Raw genomic sequence first — 13,547 nt, 5'->3', positions numbered from 1 at the left:
ACCAACAAGCGCTAGCCATTTGCTGAGATACTTTCATGCAATCTAAGTATTGATACCTGAGTTAGGTCTTAGCAATTTCCTAGGTATCACTTGACAAAGAGATTTACAAAGAGAAAATGAATGAAATCTGTCATAATTCACTCATTCAATTCAAAGCCAGTATATTAAACTATTCAGATACCTCCGAAAATTATAAAGTTGGGTCAGAAGCCCATATATCAGTAAAACCCAGTGTAATAATATCAGAAAATAAAGATACAGAAATTCAAAACCTTTGGGGAAGAAAAACCACCACAATTTCTAGTCTATGTTAAGAGAAACCAATTTAAAAGGCAGACAGTTTGCAATTGTTGGGGTTATTTTTAAATTCTACAACACAATTTACATGATTATTCAAAAAATACATTTGTGAATATATTACAAGTTACACTTTTTAAAGATTTATGTAGAGAAAGTCATATTCCTGTTGTCATACCATTAACTTCTTTGAACACTGTCTTGTATACTGATAGGACATCAACTCAAGCTAAATGTAGACAAACTCCAAGGAGCTTGGTAGTGTAGTGACAGAAAACCCATTTTAACAACAGAAGAGCCTTAACTTCATCAATGTCATTGAATATGTCTAACAACTAAATACATCAAGTATGTGAGTGCGCATGTGTATAGATACAGATATAGAAGATTTCTCTCCCCTAGTAAATGCTTACAAAAAAACAGAACAAATTCTCAAAATTGGAAAAGGAGATTTTGCTAATACTTCTTCTGACCCTGCCAGGAACCTCTGTGGTTAATGCCACTTCAGAAAATACTCCCTCTTTTCTGCAGTGGATTCATTAAGCTTCAGTAGACTGTGACAGAGAAGCAATAACTATATAATTAAGGACATTTACAGAAAGAACTGAAAGCTTTATATTTTTTAAAACAAAACCTCCCTAAACCTTACAATAACATACCCATACTAAAGCCAAAGGCATACCAAAAATTACTGAGTGCAAAGTAATTTTCATATTTCCCTCACAGTTTAATGATGTCCATAGTACATTGATTCACTTTTGTTGTCTTTAAGGGGGTAGCAGAGATTTAAACCCAAGTATATTATTTGTGTTAAAAGTATTCTGGATGCATGGCAGCTTCTTGCAAAGAACAACATAAGGACATAGCATGGCAGAGATGGCAAATTTATTGATAGAATCAACACTCTTGTTAAAAAAATTGTAATGATACTTGTTACATGGAGGCATCCCACATCAATCTCTAAAATAAGATTAGAAATTAACATCTTGTCCTAAAAATAATGGCAGCACCATCCCCTCACTTGTCTCTGTCTCACTAAAATATTTCTGTGATTGCTTTCTGACATACTGTATTTCATTATTTTTATAGGAAATAAAAGGAAATAGTAAATAAATTATTGTCTTGCTGTTATGACAAACTCACAAACACAGTAAGAAACTTGGAAGCTAAAACAGCCCTGCTTTTAGCATTAGTCAGTGTTCCTGGAACAACCAGGTACTTTAACAGTACATATTAGGCTCTTAATCTCAGAGAACTTCCCTGCTAAAAGTAAAAGTAAAGCCAGTTAAGTCTGGGATGATAAAACTTACAGATGCTGCCTGCTTGCGGGCCTGGCTGATGAGCTCTTTAATTTCAGACAAGTTTCTGTTCAGGTTCTCCTCTAGCATTTTCAAAGGTTTCAGTCTATCCAATAAAAGACTTGCTTGTGCTTCAACTTCTTTAACTTGTTTTTCAGCTGTGATTGCTGCCAAAACATAAATGAAATGTGGAGGCAGGTTGAAAGAGAAACATACTGTTTATTGTTAAAATACTTATCCAAGGTGCCCTGTTTCTGATTTGTTTTCAGCAATTTTAAACATCAGTAAGGAATATACGTACTTAAGGGGATCCCATGTGACTCCTCTAGAGGTCTTTTAAAAAGTTAGCACACTTTTATTGAATTAAGAAGAAACTTTCAGTCCATCAGACTCATATTTAATGTCTATTAAAAATGAGTATTAGTAGTGCTTATGCAAGCAGTGACATTTCTAAAGAGCAGTGAAGCAGCAAACTTACCAGCTTTTGATGAATCAGTTATAAGTTCACTAGTTTTCCTCAATGTGTCATTAACTCGGGACAATGTAGAAGAAGTATTCAGCAGCTTTTGACTGAAATCCCCAAAGTGACTTAAACCCACCACAGCACTGGTGTTTGCAGACACAGCCAGCTCTTTCACATCAAGCATGTATTTCCTTGAATCTGAAACATGGTTCCCGGGTTAAAAAAAAAAAAAATCATAGCTTTCATACATACTTCGGAGTAATAAAAGCCTGGCTTCATTACAGCACAGTTACAAACACAGTCAAAACTCCAGAAAGGCTGTCAGTTACATTTCTTTCAGAGCAAGAGTTATATTTTTGTTTGTTTGTATTCTTCAGTCTGTGAGGGGAGCTCCAAACCAAGACCTACTGCAATCTAACTTTGCTTAACAGCTGAAATGTGCCATGGCTTACAGAGTGGGAAATTTTCCTTCTGTGAAAATGGAGTGCCAGGAGGCTGGTGCAACTCCTCTTGCCCAGTTATTAAGTTGGAAAATGGCCACGACTATGGCCCTGAATGATAAACGTGGTAAATAGTCCCAGGCTGGTGATACAGGTATGGATATAGCTATAGATGTAGTTTTGTTTGTTCATACACACAGACACAGAGGTCTGTAATAATAAAATATATACCTACATAAAAAATAGAATTTGCTGCAGCAGTATTAATTAAGGTTCGTTAGTTTAGATTTTCAGGTCTTTTGATCAAAAGACTTGACTAATCCAAGTTTTGAATTCTAGGAAAGATGTTTTATTTTTCATGACCAGCTCTGAATACAGTACAGACACAGAATTCAGGAATAGGGAAGTTGATTCTGCCTATCTCAACAGGGAGGTATATATGAATACATAAGGGTCAGAGTGTTCAAGTTCCCTGAATGAGTGTTGGCAGCCAGAATCACTAGTCTGAGACTTATGTTTTGAATTGTACAGAAAGCTGAAGAGGCAGAAGGTCTATTACACCCCTTCCTTTGGGCTACTATCGCTTATATTGTGAGTGCATCACTCTGAATCTCAGTCTGTCCCTTAGAGCCCCTGGGCCCGGAATAGTGGAAAGATGCTGCAGCTGGCACAAAAGGCCTGATTTACGTCTGCAGGGGTCCTTCTTCACCACCACCAACCTAGGCAGGAGGTCTTTATGACTGTTTCTCCTACCTTTTAAAAAAAATAAAATTAAGGTTGGCAAAGTATTTCAGACCCTCTTATTCGCAACTTCAAAGACATCTTGTCTATTAATAGTTGCCATAAACTCTAGGTCTTGCCTTTATCCAAAAATAATGACTTTTATTTAAAAAGGAATTCTTTAGTTTTGGAAAAGCACAGAAAGAACGTTTTAATCAGTTAAATGAAGTCAGTATTTACAACAATTTTGAAACAATGTATCAAAAGAAAGCAAAACCTCACAGTTCCATATATAAATTTCTCTCCACACTGGATTAGATATTCTAGGGCTCCACTCTCTTTGCACATTAGTGTAATTACACTGCTTTCAGAGCTCCTCCTGATTTACAGCAGTGTGAAATGGGAATCAGACTACAGACCTTACATGATAACCCAGTTATGTTTCATGGGTTTACTAAAAAAAAAATGGAAAATATTCCTTGTAAGGGGAGAAGGCTAAATGAGTCTTCAGTACAGTTTATTGCTAGGTCTCTACAGTCAGACAATGAACACAATTTTATTACAGTTGTACAACACAGTTCTGTAATAAGGAGATTGTCAATATAAATTTCACTTACCATTAGGCAATGCTCTTAGTGTCAACAGGGAATCATTAAACTGGCCGACAATTTTATTAGTACTTTCCTGAATCTCTTCTACCTTTTTGTTCAACCCATTCAATCTAAATAAAAGGCCTGTTGAAAAAAAACCTGTGGTTTTTCTATGAATAAACAAATACCATACAGCCCACACAAATCCTATGTATAGGGATAACAAGCATTCACTTATTTAATCAATGCAACTTTGTTTTTTTCAACAGAAAGATCATTTTAGAAACAGGAATGCAAAATGAATGCAGTATGCACAGATAAGTTCCCGTGGGCTTAGTTCCATTCAGAGTTATCCTTTTTGTCCAATTCCATCAGGCTGAATTGGCACAAACATAGTCAGGAAAAGTCTATAAAATAAAATGATTCCATGATTGTGAACTCATATTTTATTATGTTCTTCACTTTTTGTGATATCTGTCAGGAGCCAAAAAATGTTTTTCTTTTATTTATTTGTGATCTGTTTGCAGAATCCTCTCACTAGAAATTAAAATATGTAGAACAGAAGAAACAAAACCAGTATGTATTCCATCCATCTGAATTAGATAAAATGTATACAGATTTGTAGAGCCATTGGTATTAAAAGCAAAGACCATTTTACAGTTACAGTTTATCTCTGTCCAAAATTTCCCTTAGGGCCAGCCTCTGCTCCTATACTAAGTCTGTGTTCAAAATGCTTTTGAATTTCCATGGTGAAGACTTCAATGCCTTGTCGAAATCTTTGGAGTAACAAAAAGCCAAAAGGATTTTAGAATTTATAGAGGGACTCCTGAGTCAAAAGGCACTTTGGACAAACAAAAAAAGTTCAGCCTGTTACTGTATTTCAGATGTGTAGAAGTAAAAATGATTATTAAATATATCATTCTACGTACTTGTGTAATCCTATTTATTATATAAAATTGGATGAAAGGATTTCTTCAAGAATTATGTTTGTTCTTCATCTACTGCACAATCTCTAATGATTTAATTCATAAAATCTGAAAAAACCCGTCATTTAAAGAAAGCATTGCTTGGAAGTAAATGCTTGGAAGTAAATGAGCTATAGTGAAGGCCAATTTTTTAAATGTTTACAGAGAAAAATTATGTTCTTACCCAAAAGAGTGAAATAGTACATGACTGTAATAATTAATCTTAATTGTATGAAAATATGTATATAGACATATATAGTCATTTACAGTTTTTTACCTTAGTTTATGTTCATTTAAAAAAATCAAACACACAAAAAAACACATTAAAAAGGAAAAACAAAGCAACCACAAACAGGGTATAGAAAAATAAATAGAAGCAGAAATCTGAACTCTAAAGAACTGACCATCGCTTTTTTTCTTCAGATTTTTAGCTTCATTCTGAAATTTGGAGCTAAGCAATAAAGTTTCTTTTCCAAGAAGACTGAGAGAGTCCTCAGGCTGAAAAACACAGACATCAGTTGCCACATGTGAAAACCAGAAATTCAGCTGAAAACATTTAAGTACTACTTCAAGTTACTGAATGTTCTCGTTATGAGATATTCTATTTATTACCTTATTAAGCAACAGTAAAAAAAAAAACACAAAAAAAACCCCCACACAACTTGCAATCATTTGTCCAAGAATGTGACACTGAATCCCTTTGTGAGTTAATAAGAAAAGATGGCTGTGAAACAAACCCTACCAAATTCTAGTTTGAACACTGCTATTGATTCAGCAGTTCACTGCTACTGATTTAGTCTTTTGAAACACCAGTAAATTCTAGTTCCAGGCTTAAGTCAAAATTCCCAGTACTGAGCAATTTAAAGTGAGATATCTCAAAATCCCAGTCTCTAAAGTGTTCTGTTAATCCATTTTTTCAGCTGGAAAATCTGGAAAATTAACTAGAAGGAGTCATGCTGTACAAAGCTTTAATAAATCAGAGTACTATAAAAGAACATACAAGCTCACAAAACAATGCCAACTATTTTGATCACTATCATGTAAATGCATTGTCACATATTTGTTCCCCCTGTCATAATGTGCATAACACTTGTAAAACATAGGCCATTCCTTCCTTGGTTTTATAATCAGGAAATGCAGAAAGAGATAAAAGGGGAAAAATAGAATAATATGAAAGTAATATGGTTAAACTGGTAACTGGTCAGGTCTTCTTAATCTACTGCTTCAATAGCAATTTCATAATCTTGTAAGGCATAGGGATGGCAGATGAAACACAAACATGTATTTGGTTATGAAATGTCTTCCACTAAGCAAAATAGTTGTGGTTGGAAATACCTAGATAGAAATGGAAGAAGGACAGGTCAAATAAGGAGATGGCTGATTAATTCCAAAGGTGGAAGGGAGAGCCAGAAGTTACGAAACTCAAATTCTACAAGAATGCATGTCAGATGATTGATATAAACACTCACAGAAACAAGTCTAGTCCAGCTAACCATGCATTAGACATTAAAAAAACAAACAAACAGGTAAAATGCTACTATGGCCGAGAGAAAAAAAGGTAAACAGAACATGAAATCTGGTACCATTACTGCCTTCGAGTACAAATTCAGGATACAGTATATAGTAGTTGATAGGACATGACTCCATCAAGAAGACTTAAATTTCAGCAAGTGCAAAACCAATTAGAACAAATATTGCAAAATAAGAAAGGAGAATACATTAATTAAAATACTAATATTGATACTTACTAAATCCAAGGGTCCATTCACAACTCTAGATGCATCATCTGCCAAACTCTCTGTTCTTTCAATCACACTTTTAACGCTGGAGTGGGTGTAAACAGCAGCAGTTGTGTTCAGAGTCATGTGTCTTACTTTAGAGAGGCCACTAAACAGAAAATTAACAAGTAATTCTGTTTTAATGAGAGTACCTTAATCAAGCACTAAGTGCCATGTCTTCAGTTACAACGTGCACATCTTTCTACAATATATGATGCACTCTGAAAAAATGAGAACACCTTGCTCTATGTTGTGTAAGGGGCTTTAAGTTCCTTATTTTGAATGACAAAATCAGTTCAAAGAAGGTTTTAATCTGTTTGTGGGGTTTTTTTATTTTGTTCCTTTATGTTTATGGTCAGTTTTTCAATTTATAAAGTTACTTAGAACAAACAAATCACATTGCCTAAACAGAACAGAAACAGGTTCCTAGCTGGAGCTCAAAAACAAAGTAGAGAAATACAGAATCAGGGAGGAAATTATAAGCACCTGAAAGCTTTTCTGTATTAAATTTTGCTTTATTGAATTTATCTGGCTGCGGTGAAATCAACAAAGCTTCTCAGTGTTACTTAGAGCAAAATTTTCTTTTCTCAAACTTAAAATCCGTGTAAATTTTCCAGTCTGACATGATTTAACTTTTAACACATAGCTGTTAACTTTAAAAGACAAAACAGCATGAATCCTAGAAGGATTCCTGGGGTAGAAGATTAATTTCCATTGAATTAACTGGATTGACTTCACAGCTTTCAAATTCTAAGAGTGCATTTGAGTGGATTTAAGACTTGCAACCCATTCATTTTTGCAAGATGCTTTGAAAGCAACAATAATGGAGGCATAGTAGAAATTGAGAGATATACTGTCAAGAAGTATTTATGCACAGACCAGAAGCTTTTCAAGCCATACAATGATATACTCGCTGGACATTTAGTAACCCAGTAGGTACTGTGTAAGTCAGCAACATGAAATGTAAGACTAATCAACTCTTCCATATTGTTTAACAAAGGTACACTATATTAAAAGTAAAAAGCACTTCAAATTAAATGAGCAATAGAAATTGATCATAGAACTATAGGACGGTTTGTGTTGAAAGGACCTTTAAAGGTCATCTAGTTCAATTGCCCTGCCATGGGCATGAAATTCCTTCGGTGGATTTAGCTACTATCTATTTAAATAAAATTTGACACTGCTGTAAATCTCTCCTGATTTCTTATGTCTTGAGTTTATCACCTCTCCAGTGCATCTGCAAGTCTTTGGAACTGGGTGGCATGGTCCTCAGCTTTGTATACCAGGTCAAGCACTCCTCTCACAGACATCTGCATCACCAGCTCATCGACGTGGTGTCGCAGTTTGGTGCTCCATAGGACTAATCCATCCTGGTCGACCTCCAGGTTCTGCACAACAAAATAGCCTCCTCTTACTTTTTCAATAGCAAAATATACTTGATGGTGTCAAAGACAATGTTAAAACTTAAGAACTTACAGATGTAGAGTTCTTTACATCTTGGGTGAGAGCAGCAGCAGCATTCACAAGGACTTTACCTTCTTTAATGAGCATGGTTGAAACTTCTTCATCTTCCTTTATGTTTAGCTTTTTCTCCTGTAGCATAAATCAAGTGTTTTATAGTAGTCTGTATAGTCAGCTAGTGCAGATGAGTTCACAAAACACGTAATCATTTTTGAGTTTCCAAACAGTGGTCTGGTTTTCTTGGCGTTTTTAAGGTATCACATATATTAACATGTTTAAACATGTAGAATTTTATTAAAGTCTAAAAGCAGCTTTTAAATACAATTTCATCTTTGATATTTCTTATGCAACAACACTGACTGTCCAGTCTTACTTACATTTAACTCTGCCAGGTTGCTGGAGATAAGAGGAAACAAGCGATTGGTCTCATTGATGTTAGCAAGTGCCTCATTCACCAGGTCCTGGGCATCTTGCAGTCTGCTGTTGTGCTTTGCTAAGAGCTGATTTGCATCCTTTTTTAGATCAACAAGCTCCTGCTGGGGTTTAAGATACTCTGTCTGAACCTGGATCAACAATTTTTTTGCAGCTCTGACAAAGAAAGGAATCAGAAAATAAATAAATGGTGAAAGAGAAACTTAGGCATGGATTTCCTGAAGAGAAAATGGGGTCATGTGAAATTAATTTAAATACCTCTTCTTCCAAAAGCCTGCATTATTTTTTGCTATAATTTTTTTCTATAATAGCGTATATACACATGGTAGCCTCATTACTCATCTTATCCCATAAAAAGACGACTGCCTGTGGAAGAAGGCAGTAATACGGTTCATAAACTTTGTATATAGTGACCAGAGGGAAAAAAGGTTTGTACAAATCACATTTATTTGGACTTAATTTGGGACATCCCCCACATCAAAATCTCTGTGAAACATTCCTCCAGGGCTGCTCTAAATCTGAATTGTAGTGATTCGTATTTTGAATGTAGGATCAAAGCATCAATTATGAGGATTAACACTGGAAAGAAACAAGTAACCAGAACTGAAAAACATATACCTGAGAGTCCTGAAGAGTTTCTATATCATATAAAACCAGTCTCATTAAAATGAACACTGAAATGAGGAATCTTTGCACTTATCTTTATTAATCAGTAACAGACATTATCTGGGAAATACCAAATCTCCTCAAATTTGTCAGTTGTTAATTACTAGATGTTCTACTTGAGAATATTTGCATCTCCATTTGAACATGTTCAAGTATTGAAGAAATTGAACTGAAAATGATCCTGAAAGTCTATTACAAGTCTATTCTTTTGTTTCTCTTCATTTCAGCACATACACTGCACACTGCAACTCCTGTAATGATACTTTTACATAAATGTTTGTTCCTTTTAATCTGATTTGAAATCATATAGATCTTTAGCCAAAGCAAAAGAAAACTAGTCTATTTCACAGTTATACGCAGCTAAACACATTCCGTCTTTCTTATTGAATAGCAGATGTGCATTTGCATGTGTTTCCTAAAACTATTAATTCAGAGTGCTTATACTCAGAAGCCATAGCCTTAAAAAAGTTACAAGAATTGAAGTATTTTACAAGACTGTAATGGTTTCTATTTCAGTGTGGAGTAAAAACATTATATTCCAAAATGTTTGGGAACTTTGCCTTACATGGAAAATGGGTAAAGACCTCAGTTACGGATGTTGCTTAACGGTATGTCATCACAAGCTCAGTCCACTGTGAGCCGTGTGGTAACTTCTGCTCCCTGAAAAATGGACTACTAAGCTGCTTATTTAAATGAGTTTTAAATTTAGAGCTGCATTGCATGACAAATTCTGCAGAACAAACAATCTTATAAATCTTATTAACTCTCTTCTTCAATCTGTCAAAGGACACTTATCAAGAGAACTTTCAGAGCCTATAATTGAAAAAGTTATTTTACAAATGCCTTGTATAAACAGCTCAAAAGCTGATGTTGCAAGTCAAAACATTGTTACTTTGCAAGAGGACATTTTGAGACATTTTTGTAAGTGCAAAAAAACCTATTTGAAGTTCCTAATAAATATAAGAATAAACAGTGCATTTCTAGTCCACTTTCATGTCTATTTAGCTTCTATATCATTTAATATTCAGCACAAGGACAAGCACAGGAGTCTGTGGAACAAAATCAGACACGCCACTAACACAAACATTCTATCCTGTCTAATTCAAAGCACTTAATAAAGTCAAATTTTCAGAAACATTCCACTCTGGTCTAAATCTATGTCCCTTGAAGCCAGTGTTAACATTCTTATAGCTTTTGGTGGACTAGTGCAATACTTAGCATTTCTGAAGCTGGAGCAAAAATTTTGTTGATGGTTGGAACAGTCGATGTTTGATACTGCCAAGTCTGGTAATAAGCATTAATAATTAATATAAAAGCCATTTTAAAATGGCTTTTAACTTGGGACAAATGAAGAGAATGGAATACAATCCTAAACAGTGGGTCAGAATGCTGAAACAAATGTCTTGGTTTCATTTGCAAATCTATGTGATACATATTCCAGTGACAACTCATGTCCTTCAGCAGACCTGACATGTCCTGGGCTTGCTATTGACTGAGACAGTTTTATGACATCTCCTAGCCAAAAGCAACAAGATGTGTATTAGGACTAGATCTGAAACAAACTGAAACCAGTGAGTCTTTTCACTTATTGCAAGGGAATTTTGTATCACATCCAAAAGAACAGGCTTTGACTATATTAGTATCACATAGAATGCTCAAATATCTTCAAATCCTGCAACTCTAAATTCAGAGTTCATATAGCTCCACCTAGGCCAGTTATCCATCCCATTGCCTCTTATTATGGCATAATCACAGAATCATCTAGGTTGGAAAAGACCTTGAAGATCATCCAGTCCAACCATTAACCTAACTTTGACAGTTCCCAACTACACCATGTCCCTAAGTGCTATGTCAAATGTTTCTTCAGATCTCTCCAAAAAGCAGTATTTCATAGTACAGGCTTATGTGAAATAAAAGTTTCAGTAGAACAGGCTTACTTTAGGACACTGGTAGCATTATGGTGCTGTTGATCAAAATCTTTCTTGCGCAATGCATCCAAAAGGACCGAAATATCTTCCTGCAGATTCTGAGATGTAGCATTTGACAGCGGGAGATCCAGGCCCAGTGTTTTATTTAGTGACACAGCAACTTCAGCAAGTACTAAATAGGAGCATAAACAATTTAGTAATAACATTAAAAAAAGAATATATGCAAACTGCAGCACTATCCATGCAAATAGTTCATTTAAGTGTTGTGAAGGAAATGCCCTTCTAAATTCTGTAAAGAAGTAGAAATATCATAAAAGCAGGTTACCTTTGATGGTTGTGTGTACTGTGTCAATAAATCCAGTCAGTTCTTGACTTTTATTCCTGGTTTCCCAAGTCATTGTGTTAAGCTGCCAAGCTTTTTTCAAAAACCTAGATGACTAGAATAAAATCAGAGATAATATTTGACAGTCTTCCTTAAACACTGATTAATTCATGACCTTTGTCAACGATGTTTACATTTTTTTCTCAATACTGAGAATACTTTGTGAAAGGAAACAATTTTTTTTTTGCTAAGGTAGACGTAGCTGATTTATAAACCTCTGATGCTTCCATGCTTGCAGATGCCTTAATTATACTGAAAGTTTCAGACTCTGATATCAATGAACTGTGTTATCAACTATTTTCATAATCAATAAGATCATAATTACCAAAGCAATTTAAGTAAACATTACATATATTTTAGCTACAACTAATGAATCTTAAGAAAATCACTCTTCTAAATACATCATTATTAGCAATATCAACACTGTTAGTGCAAGCACCTAGTTAGATTATGTATACATGGTCAGAAAATTATAGGTACATATAGTCAGCAAATAAGATCTAATGGCTGCGGTACTATTGTGAATTTTCTACCTACAATTTTTCTTGTGCTAAAACTGAATAAAGTATTAAAATGTTGTTTACTCTTCATGTGGATTTATTTTTGCAGAGGTAATTTTAAACCTAATACTATAAGTATCAAAGACTTTTTAGAGAATATTCAGTATGACATAATTTTGAATAAGCTCCACATGTTAAAACAAGTGAGAAGAAAGTATCTCCCTTTCTTCAGTTTTAGGGCCTTAAATGGCAACAGTACAGAAAGTTTCTGAACTTTAACAGAAACCATGTAAATCTCCTTGTACAATATCATTAAACATTGTAGTTTGCAGAAGAACTCCACAGACCAATTAACTCCCCTCCTCAAAAAGACTACAGAATGGACTGAATTCTTTCACTGAACTCTATAAAGTGAGTTCTAAACAGCTCTCTGACATTTAGGTACAGTGCTATGAAATCTCAAAGGATTTCTCCAGAAAGGCTAAAAATAAAAAAAGCCAGCACCTACCTCTTCATGTAGCTGATCAATTCCTCCTAATAAACTCAGAAGACTTTCTTTTGCTGTAGCTAATGAATAAGTTGGATTTTCTCTAGGAACTACAGACCCCTATAAGAAACATAACACTGTAATCTGAAGTCTTTGTTGTGTGTCCAGAAAAGTTTTGTGAAGAAAAAAAACTATGCACACTATTTAGATTATTTGTATGTTTTAAATGACTGATCTGCAAAGCACATGATGACATAAAGTAATTACATACATTGAGTTCATACATCAAAGTGTGTCATTTCTTTAAATAAGGAAACAAGGATCCAGACATGCCATACTTTCACTCGAGTAATAAGAGGAAAGTTTAATTTCTGCTTTCCTGATTCTCAGTTTCATCACTATTTTGAGAAGTTCCAAGGCAAATTAAATTAAATGCTTCCATCCACTCCTACAGCTGCTGGTCTTGACAAAACAGCTGCATCCAGGGTATATCTGTGAGGACTACCCTGGAGAACTCTATGTTTCCATCTCAAAACCCAGGGCATGGCACTCAGGAGTTCAGGATTTTGACCCTCTGGACATGATAAGGTGAAACAAGCAGCCTTGCAGATTTTCTCACCAATAAGAGAGAATAATAGGCTGTATTTAGCTTCAAGGTCACCTCAAAATTACTCTATATGGCAATAAATAGGCCAGTGTTCCCAAGTGTATCATATTTGATACAGTCAAGGTCTGCAAGAAAACACTACTCTAAAGATGCAAAGAAACTTAAGGCATCTCTTACAAAGAGAACAAGTCTGGGAAAGGTTATTTTAGATTTCAGATGTTTCAGAGTCAACCACTGTAAATACCATAATAAGTATCATTTTGCCCAACTTTTTAAAGAAGTAATACACAGGATAATCCAACATCCTTCTGTCAAATGGAAATTTCAGTCTTTCTCTCAGCACGAAGAAAGTACAAGTGGAAGGGAAACAGAAGCTGAAGTTCTTGTAAGCCTCCTGGCAGCAAGGTTTCTTTAAAAGCCCAGTTCAAAAACCCAGAATGGGACAGTAAGTATGTCTAGGTATGTCAGGAAGAGTAAAGTAGGGGGTTTTAACTAGAAAAACAGAATTACTTAAGTCCTCAGATGGACTGGAG

The 13,547-nt window shown here is 34.9% G+C and overlaps 1 protein-coding gene across 1 annotated transcript in view; it reads right to left on the bottom strand.

The window, feature by feature from the left end:
* The window catches only part of LAMA1 (laminin subunit alpha 1), a 124,353-nt gene that overhangs the window by 22,026 nt on the left and 88,780 nt on the right, over positions 1-13,547 (bottom strand). Inside the window, exons 34-44 of the mRNA XM_026841437.1 lie at positions 12,429-12,527; positions 11,364-11,475; positions 11,048-11,210; positions 8,390-8,600; positions 8,028-8,144; positions 7,776-7,939; positions 6,522-6,660; positions 5,178-5,271; positions 3,836-3,952; positions 2,074-2,256; positions 1,608-1,762 (exon numbers count right to left, since the gene is read on the bottom strand). Of these exons, the coding sequence (XP_026697238.1) occupies positions 1,608-1,762; positions 2,074-2,256; positions 3,836-3,952; positions 5,178-5,271; positions 6,522-6,660; positions 7,776-7,939; positions 8,028-8,144; positions 8,390-8,600; positions 11,048-11,210; positions 11,364-11,475; positions 12,429-12,527 (1,554 nt within the window). The remainder of the gene's footprint in view (positions 1-1,607; positions 1,763-2,073; positions 2,257-3,835; positions 3,953-5,177; positions 5,272-6,521; positions 6,661-7,775; positions 7,940-8,027; positions 8,145-8,389; positions 8,601-11,047; positions 11,211-11,363; positions 11,476-12,428; positions 12,528-13,547) is intronic.

Source organism: Athene cunicularia (assembly GCF_003259725.1).
Source record: "Athene cunicularia isolate RWA chromosome 2 unlocalized genomic scaffold, athCun1 chr2_part1, whole genome shotgun sequence".
Classification (NCBI taxonomy): Eukaryota; Metazoa; Chordata; class Aves; order Strigiformes; family Strigidae; genus Athene; species Athene cunicularia.
This window is presented reverse-complemented; position numbering and strand designations above follow the sequence as displayed.